Source organism: Silurus meridionalis, chromosome 26, assembly GCF_014805685.1.
Source record: "Silurus meridionalis isolate SWU-2019-XX chromosome 26, ASM1480568v1, whole genome shotgun sequence".
In the NCBI taxonomy this organism is placed as follows: Eukaryota; Metazoa; Chordata; class Actinopteri; order Siluriformes; family Siluridae; genus Silurus; species Silurus meridionalis.
In genome coordinates, this window is record NC_060909.1 from 10675741 (window position 1) to 10690197 (window position 14457).

General features: G+C 40.8%; 1 protein-coding gene across 1 annotated transcript in view; it reads left to right on the forward strand.

The window, feature by feature from the left end:
* Positions 1-13784, forward strand: part of tjp1a (tight junction protein 1a) — a 94999-nt gene extending 81215 nt beyond the window's left edge. The window contains 16 exon segments of the mRNA XM_046841059.1: positions 209-304; positions 530-556; positions 2454-2536; positions 3045-3255; positions 3535-3635; positions 3816-4142; positions 4722-4859; positions 5579-6190; positions 7814-7899; positions 8046-8261; positions 8659-8738; positions 8949-9098; positions 9101-9338; positions 9447-9664; positions 11574-11717; positions 13138-13784. Coding sequence (XP_046697015.1) covers positions 209-304; positions 530-556; positions 2454-2536; positions 3045-3255; positions 3535-3635; positions 3816-4142; positions 4722-4859; positions 5579-6190; positions 7814-7899; positions 8046-8261; positions 8659-8738; positions 8949-9098; positions 9101-9338; positions 9447-9664; positions 11574-11717; positions 13138-13232 — 2822 coding nt within the window. The 3' untranslated portion in view covers positions 13233-13784.
* Positions 13785-14457: the final 673 nt, after the last annotated feature.

The window sequence follows — 14457 nt, forward strand, 5'->3', positions numbered from 1 at the left end:
AAACATTTTTAATCCGGTTACAGAGTATGTCTGTAGTGCATTTCTGTAGGGTGGGCTCTAACTGTTTTTCTCCCCCATTTTTCCAGGAATTTTGGTCTTTCCCATTTTAAGCAAATTGTTAATTTATCCCTTAGTGTCTTAAAATTTTTTCGCATCACAATCCTGGAAGATCGTGACATAATTTCTTCCCAATTTTCTCTTCCCCAAGCCGGGTTCCTGAGGCCCGTCGTGGTCTTCGGGCCCATCGCCGACGTCGCCCGAGAGAAACTGGCGAGAGAGGTGCCTGATCTGTTTGAGCTAGCCAGTGAGTTTAGCATATGTACACACACACACACTCACTCACTCACTCACTTTCTTTCTCTCTCTCTATAACACACCTGTGAATATCTATAATCACATTTTACATTTAGTTGTAAAACCACGTTTTTCTGTGCTTTCATTAATCTGAATGCGCTCAGGATCTGAACCAATCACCACGTGTGGAAACTGTTTTTAGATGTTTTTTTTATGACTGTATTTTGCCTTGCAGAAACACAGCGCCCTGGAGAAGGGGAAAGTATGTCTTTCGCTGCATCAGCTTGCTTAATCATTAGTATTAGACAAACATGGGCTGTTCTTTATGGCTTTAAGAATGTCTTATTTTCTTGATGTATTTCTTTTGTTTGTTCTGGAAAGTGGTTACTCTTGACCTCTACCCCATGCTGTCAAACAGCATCAACCCTCGCATAGCAAGAAATAAATTTAAATAACTAAATGCTTAAAAAAAAAAGCAAACTACTTTATATATGCCAATATGTACCAGTGTGTATGGAGTCATGTAAAGTTTGTGTTGATAAAGAGAACTACAATCTATACATTGGTACAAATTGTTATAGCAGGGTTCTATGAGAGTTCTATGGTTTTTCTTTCATTTTACTTGTTTATACATTTTTGGTCACTGGTTTCATAATTATTGGCATCCCTGTGATCAAAAGTGAATGGATTTCTTTTCTAGAAGGAGTGTAACAGCATAGTCACATCTCAATGTCTAACAAGGTCTTTTAGAGGAGCATGGATTTTTTTTCATTTTGATCAGGTCAGAGTCATTACCTAGTTAAAAGAAAAATATCCAATGTCAAGTCTACCAGAAGTAACCAAATACAATCCCTTTAATTGGTAAAATGTCCATGAAATCACTTTTCATGAAATGACTAATTTAATTGACTAAATTTGTTTTTGTAGAATAGTTTTTGTACAATAAACAAAACAAAAAAAAACAATTTATTTGAACCTGATGACCGATCAGGATGAAATATCCTGGAACATTACAGAAATGAAATCACTCTTCAAAAGTGTCCCAGGTTTTCTATTTATACAATAAGGATTGTATGATCAGTTTAAGGGTGCCAATAATTTTCCTTTGAATAGAGCTTGGCTTGTTGAGGACTGCATGTTTTGTTTGAAAAGGTGTGTAATGATCGGATAAAGGCTAACTTTCCTTGATTGTTCTGGCTGACAGAAATTAACTGTGTAGTAAAGTCTTACACTGTTTATTATTTATTAAAAAAAAACCATTTTTACCTACATAGTTGCAGTTTTGAGCAGTTAGTGAACATTTGTTCCAGGGACTTTCAGGATGTGAAGTCTCATCTGCTATTTAACCGAACCAGAACACAGAGCTGTAGTGCGGCACAAATTCCCAAAGCATTTTAGAGAAGAGACTAGAAAACGTTAAACAACAATAATAATAATAATAATAATAATAATAATAATAATAATATTTTAAGTAGCACCAGATTCAAGTTCTCCTTGCCCAGGCTTTTTTATGATTCCTGCATGTACTTGAGAGGTTTATTTACCTTTTTCTCTCACTGTCTTTTTGACAAATACATGAAATTGTTCTAGTGGACCAATTTAAACTTTACAAGTGTTTTTGTTTATTTTCCCGACTAATCATAGGCAGTTTGAACCAAATCCCGAACGCTAACAAAACAAAAGTCAATTTGACTGATTTCAACAAATAAACCCCAAATAATAAGGATGAAATCTCACTTGGTAACATCCTAAACTTAGGCTGTTTTTCCTGCCGTATTAAACACACACAGACACACACCTAGTAATGCAATTACACGAACGGGGAGCATGAAATTTATATGCACAACAGACAAAGAGGTCTGGATGCATCCAAATTGTGTATGCGTTCCGCATGTGCACCTTCATTATGCACTCTGATCTGTGTGGGTGTGTGTAACTTTGGGTGTGGGTGTGTGGAAGCTGCCTGTATTCGGCTGATCCCAGACCGGTTCTGTTGTATCTCTCACTCCTCTAACTTTAAAGAAGATCTGTTTTGAGATCGTAGATCAGTGTGAGTGGACAGCGTCTCTCTGCGGATGCCAAGCCGAAACACAACTGCGACTGGTTGTGGGTGTTAAGTGTGTGACCGTGTTTTGTCTTTTGTCTGCTGCGTGCTGCAGAAAGCGAGCCCCGAGACGCAGGAACGGACCAGCGCAGCTCTGGAATTATTCGCCTTCACACTATCAAGCAGATCATCGATAAGGTGGGTGCATGTACACTGAAGCAGATTGATTAGCCTTCAAATTACACCTGGAGTTCAGGTTTAAATCAAAAGGCCAAGCGGTGGAGCTGGACCCTGGTCCAACTAAATCCCAAGTCCTAATCATGTAGATCCTGGATCAGGTAAAGCTCTGAAACCCTGGACATTTGATTCTACAAACAGGAGTTTGTAAACAGGAGGAGCACGATATTTTTGCAAGGTTATGTCAGTATGATTTTGGGGTAACAATAGACATATTTTAAATGTTATCTATTTAAATTTTCTGTTCATGTAAGTTTCTTTATAAAAATATTTTTTAAATGTATTTTTGCCATTTAATGAGGTGGCATTATTTATTATTATTTTTTTTGTATGTTTCTTTAAATCAGTCAACACTACTGGGCCATGTCATGTATCATCAAAAAGCCTTCCAGTGTCATAATTGTTTTCCCTTCTATCACCCATCTCTAATCTCTTGTTTTGTGTGTGTGTGTGTGTGTGTTGTGTGCAGGACAAACATGCTGTGCTAGACATCACACCCAATGCTGTGGACAGGCTGAACTATGCTCAGTGGTACCCCATCGTGGTGTTCCTGAACCCTGACAGTAAGCAGGGCGTGAAGAACATGAGGACAAGGCTGTGCCCCGAGTCCAGGAAGAGCGCTCGGAAGCTGTATGAACGAGCCCTTAAACTGAGGAAGAATAACCACCACCTGTTTACCGGTCAGCAAACGATATGCATTTTCATCTACATTTCTTAGAGTTAAAGAACGTAGCAGCAGATACCTATATTGTGAAGTGATTACCTCTAAATGCACAACGTGATGCTCCCTATCTCACCAAAAATTGTGTATTGTATATATTTTTTCGTCCTTCCCCAGCCAGTTGCACTGACCTTTGTGTTATTAGTGCAACACTGCCCCCTAGTGTCTTGTCTCAATAAATTTACAGAACAGCAATAAATCTACCTCTTTTAAATTCTTTTCTTTTTTGTCTTTACAGCCACAATAAATATGAACAACATGAATGAAGGCTGGTATGGAGCGCTGAAGGAGACGATCCAGCAGCAGCAGAATCAGCTGGTCTGGGTTTCTGAGGGCAAGGTTGGGCTCAACTTATATCATTGGGTTTCTAATTTATTCACAAACGGTACATGTACCAGTCAGTTATGTATTAGTTCTATCCGACAATGTGGGATATATTACTTTCTATTACTTTCTTTTCCTCTTTTTTTCAATATGTTAATTCTTATGACCTCCATCTTTCGGTTTTCCCTCTCCCAGGCGGATGGGGCGTCTGAAGACGATCTGGACATTCATGATGACCGGCTGTCGTACCTGTCAGCCCCTGGTAGCGAGTACAGCATGTACAGCACGGACAGCCGCCATACCTCCGACTACGAGGACACGGACACAGAGGGTGGAACCTACACGGACCATGAGCTGGACGAGCCACTGAATGACGAGCCTTTAAATGACGACGGGGTGCCGCACCATGGTCCGGCCATCAGTCGATCCTCAGAGCCTGTTATCGAACAGCCTCCACCCAGCTACGATGCTCTCGCACGCATTGAACCGGCCACCTTCAAAAACACGCCCATGTCACATCAGGTAGCGTTTCTTAGAGCCGCACACTTTCCCTGCTGCCTGGAGGCCATGCTGTGCCTCAGGAAGGGCATGTGGAGGCGATTATGAACCCAGAAAATAGAAAAGCAATACTGACGTTATCTATGAAATTTATTGTGGGTTTTTTTTTCCCTTTTAAATGTTAAATTGTAACTTCTGACTCCTGTTTGTTTTTCCTCATCAATGTCATTATCGTCGTCGCCCCCCTGTGGTGGATCACCCTTATGTAGCTGTATCTGAACCGTATATATCCGAACGATGTCAGTTTTAATGTGCATGACCTGATGAATCTGTGTCAGACATATCGAGTGTATTTATCTCGTATTCAGTGTTTCTGCGAAATCAAATGCAAAAAAAAGAAAAAATAATGTACCCCATGCTAGAATTAAAAGTAAATGTAAAAGCTGTCCATTTGTAGACTCTGCACTCAGTGCATGACTGCTTTCATTCACCTCACCTCCCTTTACAAAAAAAAAAAATTAAATGACATCATAAATGAGGAATGCGTCTGTGCAGGAGTTAACATGAGCATGCTGTATTAAACGTTTGTGACCACCTTCACAGAAAGCAGAGCCCGCTCTTCCCGAGCCAGCGCCCCCTGCTGCCCACCTTAATGTAGCGCTTCTGAGTTCGGAGGGCAGCACCGGACCGGGGGCGGCCATCTTGCCCCCGGCTCCTGAGCCCAGCCAATCAGAGCCCAAGGTACCTCACAAGCCTCTTGGTCACAGATCTGAGCACCGTTATAGCTTTGGTGCCTTTTCTTAATCCTTTTCTTTGCATGCCCACTGCACTCGAATCATTTCTGTGCATGTTGTGTCTTGGTGTGAGCAGCAGTGTATAAGGCTTTTTAAATGCTTGCACCCCTTTGCATGACCCCCATGTATGTTCTACTTATCATGACCTTTGATGCAAATGCGAATAGTGATCGCAAGTTTGTGGATGTATTTATATATACTAATCAATTTGTTGTTTCTATTTTATATTTCTTATGGCGACTTTGAAAGGTAGCCTTGTTCTGTTTTGTCCGCCTACAATGTGCAGTATTTGCACTTTCACTCAGGGCTACTTGTCAAAAGCTTTGTTTCGTGTCTTTTGATGTAGTCTGAGGCTCTTCTGTGGCCTGCATCAATATTCTTGCATAGTTTCTGGTCTTTGCTTTTTTGGCATTTTTGAAATATGATCTTCACTTTGCTGCTTCTGATTTCTGAACATGTTCATAATAATAACGGCAAACTCTTAGTCTCCTCTATTGCAGGTCTTTTCCTTCTTCCGACTCTAAAGCTTCATCCTTCAGCCATAAATGCGTATTAACTGCCTCCGGTTTCTGACCTGCTCGATTTCAAATTCCGAAAAAAAAAAAAATGTACAGAATTTGTCACGCATCCACGTTTCGCTCATCCGTAATTCTTTTATTTTCACAGCAGATGTACCAGACGGAGATCTACAATGACAAACCAGCAGCACGTGCAAGCCCCGGGTTAACGCAGCATCCTGTTTACAACTCCCAGCAGCCCCTTTACCAGGAAGAGATGGCATACAGAGATTACGATCACCAGCCGTATCATTACGATGGTCCTTACGGAGACGCCAAGTCTCGCAACTATGACTCGAACTCACAAGAGCAGTGGCCAGGATACGAAAGGCAGGTTGATTACAGCCCAGCACGACCGCGCTACGGGAAGCCGGCCCCCTCGCCTGTCCGGCATGATGAAGACCTGCCCACTCGTTACGACCTGGAACCCCTCCCTCCTCCTGCATCTCGCTCTCCAGAACAGTATTACGATGCTGCGCCTCTTCCGAAGCACACTCAGCCTAAAGGGTACGTGAACCCGGACACCCCACCCCCACCCAAAGTTGAGCCCCTCCCAGCAGAGGCGGAGACAATCAACAAGCCCCTCCCACCCCCACCACCAGAGGCAGGGGAAGACCCGGCGCTGAAGCCACAGTCGGTGCTGACGCGAGTGAAAATGTTTGAAAACAAGCGCTCCGTGTCAGTGGACCGCGCCAAAGAGAACAGCGACACCACACTAAAGGTGAGTGCAGCACTCGCAGTATTACTGCCGTTATACGGCTCTCCATGATTTACTTCGTCTTTAAACTGAGTGTGATGGTTTGCATGCTCCTCCTTCGATTGAAGCCAGCATCATTTTTTTTATAGACATTTCTTCATTTTTACAAAGTGTAAAAATATGACCGATACATTCACCGCAAAAAAGAGCCGAATAGCACTGGAATGTAAGATTAATGCCCTTTCTACAGTCTTTTTTTTTTTTTTTTTTTTTTTCTTCCAAAGCATGTTTACTTTCTTAAAGCATTTTGAAGCTGTAAATAACATAACCAGTGGTAAACAGGAACACAGTAAACGTTATTCGTTACTGTACTTAAGTAGCTTTTTCCATTTGGAAATACGCAGCTATATTGTGGAAAATTAGTCGTTCCTTTTTATTCATGAGTGAATAAAAAACTCAACTGGTCAAGCACGCACCAAGCCGATCTTGTTTTGATTACCGTTTGGTTGTATCTACTTCACATGGGATCATACTTCCCAAATCATGAAGATGGATCTTTAAAGAAGTAGATGCCGACCCAGCAAACATCCCGAACCATCTAGAGACATTCCAGCGCCATTTGGATCCCACTTCATGAGTAGTTTGGACATTTGACCTCTTTGAGTATTTAAAGACTCTGGCATGGAGAAGCTGGTGTTGGATGTAGGATGATCGCAAATGTTCAGCAATTTTATGAGTTGCTCAGTAGCTCCTGGTTTTATAACCACGAATGACTGTATAAGACTGTAGAAAGATCATTACTCATAATCTAAATGTAAATGTTAGTTCTTACTCTCCAGTGTTCTGTATTGTTTAAAGACTATAATCACACTCTTGATGTCAACTGAATGAGGACTGGTTCCCTTTTGAGTCTGGTTCCTCTCAAGGTTTCTTCCTCATTACATCTAAGGGAGTTTTTGCCACAGTCACCACGGCTGCTCATCAGGGATAAATACACACCATTCACCTTAACTGTTAAATTCTGTAAAGCTGCTTTGAGACAATGTCTGTTGTGAAAAGCGCTATAGAAATAAACAACCTCACTTGACATGAACATACGGTTCAGCAGCAGTTCAGCAGCAAGCAGAACATTTTGAGAACAATAACACAAATAGACCTTAAACTGAAACTGCTTGCTGTCAAATCCTGTTATTTCATTTGGTTTCAAAGGAAATTGGAAGGAAGGGCATGATCATAGTTTTAGATATCAGTGTTTGACTTATTAAGATATTTCTATTAAATAAATCATAGTACTTTGGACACTTAAGTACATCTCGAAGGCAAACCCTTTTGTACTTTTTCCCAAGTGAGAGTTTTGCAGTTTTACTTTTACTGAAGTAATATTTGATCTACTGTATCTTTACCTTTTGTGTACTTCGTTCACCGCTGTATATAACAAATCGTTTTCATAACGTTATTAAATAACAAATATGAGCATTTTTAAGAAACACCTTAGTTTTTACAAACCTGAAATGTGTATTTGCAAAAGGAAATCATTTGAAATGTTTTTAAGATATTAAATCCTGCTGCACATTTCCTTTTCCAAACATATTCAAAATTGATTTACATCTTTCTGTCATTTTTTATTTCCTGTTTTGTCTCACTTAGTCAGTGGACATGGTCCCTAAACCAGGAGCAGCCTCTGTGCCCAAAGCGAACTCTCTGAACAGCCTTGATCAAGAGAAGACCTTCAGGTATAGAGGAAGGAAACATCAAATAGGGACTATTACCAATTCAAATTAATTAATCAATTAACTGTCATTGTTTTAGATCTTTTAAATAAATGCTGCTTTTATTCATAACTGTGTCTGTCTCTCTAACACACACACATGTAACACAGAGCCCCTGAGCCTCAGCAGCCCCAGTCGAGACCCAGCGAAATCGTTCGGGCCAATCATTACGACCCCGACGAGGATGAGGAGTACTACAGGAAGCAGCTGTCCTATTTCGATCGTCGCAGCTTTGACACCAAGCCTCCCACACAAACACAACCACAACCACAACCTGTGAGCAAACCAGCACAACTCCCCCCCCAGCCGGTGAACAGCTACCCCAGGTAACACATATACACACACATACATACATACATACACACGTACACACTTTCACTAAACTAAAAAGTAACCACAATTATTTTTTTTAAGTGCTTATAATAAAAAAATAAAAAAACTTCCAATATTGTTAACCTTTTACTTGTCTGTGTGGGGTTTTTAGGGGTTTCCTTCCAAAAACATCAATAGCTGGATTAGCAACTCTGTGTGTGTGTGTGTGTGTGTGTGTGTGTGTGTGTGTGTGTGTGTGTGTGTGTGTGTGTGTCTATACATACACAGTATACACTCAAGATCTGATGACCAGAATAAAGATTGACTTAATGAAAATTAATGATTAGTTATTCTGAATCAAGTTTGTGTGTGTGTGTGTGTGTGTGTGTGTGTGTGTGTGTGTGTTAGTAGGACTGAGCCACAGGAGAAGGTTAGTCCTGTTCCCCAGGTAACCCCAGTTGCTCCACCTCCTACTCTACCCAAACCTGCTGGTAAGTGATTCTTTAATTATAGACATTCTTTATGGAAACAAGAGAGAAAAAAAAAGGCTTGACTTTCTTAGCATTTCTTCATTTCTTAAATAGTGATTAATTTACATGATAACGTTCTTGAGGTTATTAAATCTTTAAATAAAACCTATAGTAGTAGGTACTAAAAATGTTTATATATTTGTTTTGTTGTTGCTCTTTTGCTGTTTCTAGCTCCAACACCACCTCTAGAACCCCTCAACTCTCCCAAAGTCAAGCCCCTGGGTCGTGAGGAAACGGTGCAAAGCTCCTACCTTCCCCAAAAGACTTTCCCTGAGAAATCTCCTGTGAATGGCATGGTGCTCCTCTGCCCTCCAGCTACACCCGCTACAACATCCCCAAACCTTACACGGCCTCGGCACGGCCCTTCGAGCGCAAATTCGACAGCCCCAAGTTTAACCACAATCTCCTGCCCAATGACATGACTGTCAAAGTACCGTCGAGCAGCCCAGCTAAAACACACACGCAGCCCACAGATCAGGATGGCAGCATTGACACGTTCCCACGCGCACCAAAGTACCAGAACAACAACATCAACGCCGTACCCAAGGCCATCCCTGTCAGGTCTGACACACAGCACAGTTACAAATCTGTGTTCACTCATTTCTAGTGTGTATTCTCTAAACTGCTGTTATCTCTTTCTCTCTCTCTCTCTCTCTCTGTCCTCTTCAGCCCCAGCGCTCTGGAGGATGATGATGATGAAGATATGCACACGGTTGTCGCCACGGCGCGAGGCATCTTCAACTCGAACGGCGGGGTTTTGAGTTCCATAGAGACAGGCGTGAGCATCATCATACCCCAGGGGGCAATTCCCGAGGGTGTTGAGCAGGAGATCTATTTCAAAGTGTGCCGGGACAACAGCATTCTGCCACCACTCGACAAGGAGAAAGGTAATTATAGTCAACATCATACAAATATTAATAACAGCAGTGTCTACTTTACACATGGATTATTTATTATTGTTGTTAGTATTATTATTATTGCACATTTTAAATGGCTACCAAGAAAGTCTCCTCAATCACCTCTTATGATTGACCAGTCAGCTGCCTACTGACAGTGTGTTCACAGCGCTTCACTTTTTCCATATTTTGTTACAGCTTTATTTCGAGCATTCTACAAATAATACCCCATAATCACAACATGAAAGAAGTTTGTTTAAAATCTTTGCAAATGTATTGAAAAGAATCACATGTACATAAATATTCACAGCCTTTGCCTTGACACTCAAAATTGAGCTCAGGTGCTCATCCTTTAGGTGTTACTACAACTTGATTGGAGTCCACCTGTGGTAAATTCAGTTGATTTGGATATGATTTGGAAAGGCACACACGTGTCTATATAAGGTCCCAGAGTTAACAGTGCATGTCGGAGCACAAACCAAGCCATAAAGTCCAAGTTACTGTCTGCATCAAATTTCTGCATCATTTGAAGGTCCGTAAATGAAAGTAGTTTGAAACCACTAGGACTCTTCCTAGAGTCGAACTGAGCGATCGGGGGAGAAGGGCTTTAGACAGGAGTTGACCAAGAACCCGATGGCCACTCTGAAAGAGCCTCCAGTGTTTCTCTGTGGAGCGAGGAGAACTTCCAGAAGAACTGCAGCACTCCACCGATCAGACCTGTATGGTAAAGTGGCCACACGGAAGCCACTTTTTAGTAAAAGGCTCAAGAAAGCCGCCTGGAGTTTGCCAAAAGGTACCTAAAGGATGTCTGGAGGAAACCAGGCACTGCTCATCACCTGGTGGCAGCATCATGCAGCAGCAGGAACTGAGAGACTAGTCAGGATTAAGGGAAAGATGAATGCAGCACTGTTCAAAGACATCCTTAATGAAAACCTTTTCCAGAGTGCTCTGGACCTTAGACTTTGAGTGGCCCAGACGGAAACCCAGACTTGAACCAGATTGAACATCTCTGGAGAGATCTAAAAATGGCAGAGCCTCTCAATCTGATGGAGCTTGAGAGGTTCTGCAAAGAAGAATGGGAGAAAACTGCTCAAAAACAGGTGCTAAGGTTGTAGCATCAAACTCCAAAAGACTTGAGGCAGTAATTGGTCCCAAAATGTGTTTCAACAAAGTACTGAGCAAAGACTGTGATTTCTATTTATTTATTTATTTTTAATTTTTTGTAATAAATTTTCAAAGATTTCAAACACACTTCTTTCGCATCGTCATTATGGGGTATTGTTTATAGAATTTTGAGGGAAATAATGAATTGAATGCATTTTGGAATAAGGCTGCAATGTAGCAAAATGTGGAAAAGTGAATCATTTTAAGATGCACTGTATGAGTGGCTCCAACAATAGATAAGGCTAACATATAATATATTTATGGCAAATAGAGTTTGCATTCATTTTGCAATCGTAAAAAAATGAACAAAAAACAAATGTTTATGATATGAATTTATTGTTCATGAAACTTATCTTTCATGTCCAATAACAATAATGTAAAACCAAAATCTTTATTGCTGCTCACCCGATTATTTTCAAACTATACAAATATTAAATATGCTGAAGCACTTACAAAAATACAGGAAAAAAAACAACTTTTACACTGTACCCAGTCTTCCAGTTTTAAATCTGGATATCTAATCGGTTTCACTGTTAGTGATGTATACCACTGACACTTACATTAAGCATTTATGTTCGTAATAATAATAATAATAATAATAAAAACCATTTTGAAGCTAATGGCAATAAGACACAATTTTCTGAATAGTTTATTATATTATGAACATGGCATGAAAAGTGTTTTAACTGAATATCAGAAAAGGGATGTTTTAAACTGTGTGTGTGTGTGTGTTTAGGTGAAACCCTCCTGAGCCCCCTGGTGATGTGTGGTCCACATGGTCTGAAGTTCCAGAAGCCGGTGGAGCTGCGTCTTCCTCACTGTGCGTCTATGACTCCTGATGGTTGGTCTTTTGCTCTAAAATCCTCCGACTCCTCGTCGGGTACGCCGCTCTCTAATCTCTCTGCTTTTGGGGCTTCGGTGTGGCTCTGCTCGGTTCACGGGGCAAAATCTGTTTCATCACGTTGATTTGATTTATTTTCTCATGAGTGCAGCTGCTCACGGTTTTCATGGGATCATTTGTTCTTTTACTCATTACTCTTATGTCTTCATTTTTCAGCTGGTGGCTCATTAAGCAGATGCAATTTCTTCTTCTATCATTACTGTCATTTTGATTCTTATTCCCAATTTTTGGTTGATTTTCACTGCTTTTAGTTTGTGCATGTTCACCTTTTTTACTTCATCATGCATTTCACTGAAACTGTGTACACCACCTTTTCTTTGTTTATGTTGGATCTCTTTCTTTTTTTTTTTTTGCTTAATTTTTCAGCAGGAGCCTACAGCAAGCGGGTGGCTTTTCTTTCACCCACCCCACCCCACCCGACCCTCTCTCTCTCTCTCTCTCTCTCTCTCTCTCTTTCATATACAGTGTATTTAAGACTGGTCTGTGAATTAGCTGGAAGTTGTACATTAGCTGCCAATTATCCCTCATTTAAAAAACGGAGCCGTAAGTCTAGCAGAGATTTGAGGCATCACAACCATCCAGCTGGAGACACTTATCTTCCTCTCACAGAGCTCTAATAACCTTATGGAGGGAGCCCAGTACAACTGTTAGCACATTAGTGATGATCATGGCTAAGTCATTACCATTTACCGTTGTGCTAAACCATACATCAAATTTCTTCCCCCTCCGGTCCCAAGTCATGTGACATTGATTCAGAATGATTGGCACCTTTCCAATATTAACTGGCACCACGGATGCCTCGCTCACTTTCCCTCCAGGATATATACACTCTATGGACAAAAGTATTTGGACACCTGACATTTCCATTTATACGTGGTTTCTTTCCCAAATTGTTGCAACAAAATTGGAGGCACACAATTGTATAGGATGAATTTAGGATGAATTTTCCAAGCTTTAAATACAATGACGGTGGAAATGATTACATAGATCATTCCTAGTGTCTGCATCTTTACCAAAACACAAGAGCTAAGACCAGCAGTGTGCTGAAAATCCATGTGTATATGTGTATTAAAGTGAATAGTCAAATGAAAAGCCATGAGTAGCAGTGAATGCAGCTGTGGTATAAAATAGAAATAAGGGATTTATTTGTGTATACAATGTGTGGTTTATAACACTACGTGCAGTTTTAGAAAGCTGTCCCAGTACAGGCCATTTAAATATTCAAATGATATGCTAATATATTATGTTGTGTAAGGTTTTAGCATGATGTTAGAGAGGCCAGGTGAGTTTTACTCGAGTGTCTTTATAAATCATGACCCAAAGAAAGGCCCAAAGTGGAAAAGGGGGTTTATCACTCATCTCTTTCTCTCTCTCTTTCTCTCTCTCTCTTTTCCCCCAGGTGACCCCAAGAACTGGCAGAATAAATCTCTTCCTGGAGATCCAAACTACTTGGTTGGAGCAAACTGCGTGTCTGTGCTTATCGACCACTTCTGAGGGGGAAACCTGTTACTTAGAGAGAGACACACACACACACACACACACACACACACACACACACACACACACTGCCATTAGTGAAGTGAGCTCTTTAACAATTTGAAAATGAAAAAATGAAGGATGTCTGCATTTTATTTTTTATAATATTTAGATCCAGAGACAATATGATGTAATCTAAAGTACTGTTTCTCTTTTTCATCTTTTCTTTCCTCCTCTTTCTCATTTATCTCCTCGTTGGACTGCACACAAAAACGCACTCTTCCCCCAGGATTTACAAGATCTGCTCCTATTACCTGTCCCATATGCCCACCGCAGTATTTAGAGTGACTGTAATATATGAAGAAGGTGATCGAGCTTTTAGTAAAGTGAGATGCACACACACACACACACACACACACACACACACACACACACACACAGTAAGTGTTGAGGGATGAGAGGAAGTGTAGAAATAAAACACAGTAACACAGAAGAGAAGGGCTGTGACTTAGAGATTAGAAATAAGTAAAGAAACCGTATGTGAAATAAAGCACAGAACGTTGATGTGAATCGGTGCTGCTCTCCCTGAAAATCTCCCCAAACACAATAACACTAAAACTTTCAAAATGTAGCACAAATTTGCCACGCTGTGAAGATCTATGCACGTCTCAGACTCAGGACTCCTGCTCTCTCTCTCTCTCTCTCTCTCTTTTCCCCAGGTGACCCCAAGAACTGGCAGAATAAATCTCTTCCTGGAGATCCAAACTACTTGGTTGGAGCAAACTGCGTGTCTGTGCTTATCGACCACTTCTGAGGGGAAACCTGTTACTTAGAGAGACACACACACACACACACACACACACACACACACACACACACACACACACTGCCATTAGTGAAGTGAGCTCTTTAACAATTTGAAAATGAAAAATGAAGGATGTCTGCATTTTATTTTTTATAATATTTAGATCCAGAGACAATATGATGTAATCTAAAGTACTGTTTCTCTTTTTCATCTTTTCTTTCCTCCTCTTTCTCATTTATCTCCTCGTTGGACTGCACACAAAAACGCACTCTTCCCCCAGGATTTACAAGATCTGCTCCTATTACCTGTCCCATATGCCCACCGCAGTATTTAGAGTGACTGTAATATATGAAGAAGGTGATCGAGCTTTTAGTAAAGTGAGATGCACACACACACACACACACACACACACACACACACACACACACACACACAGTA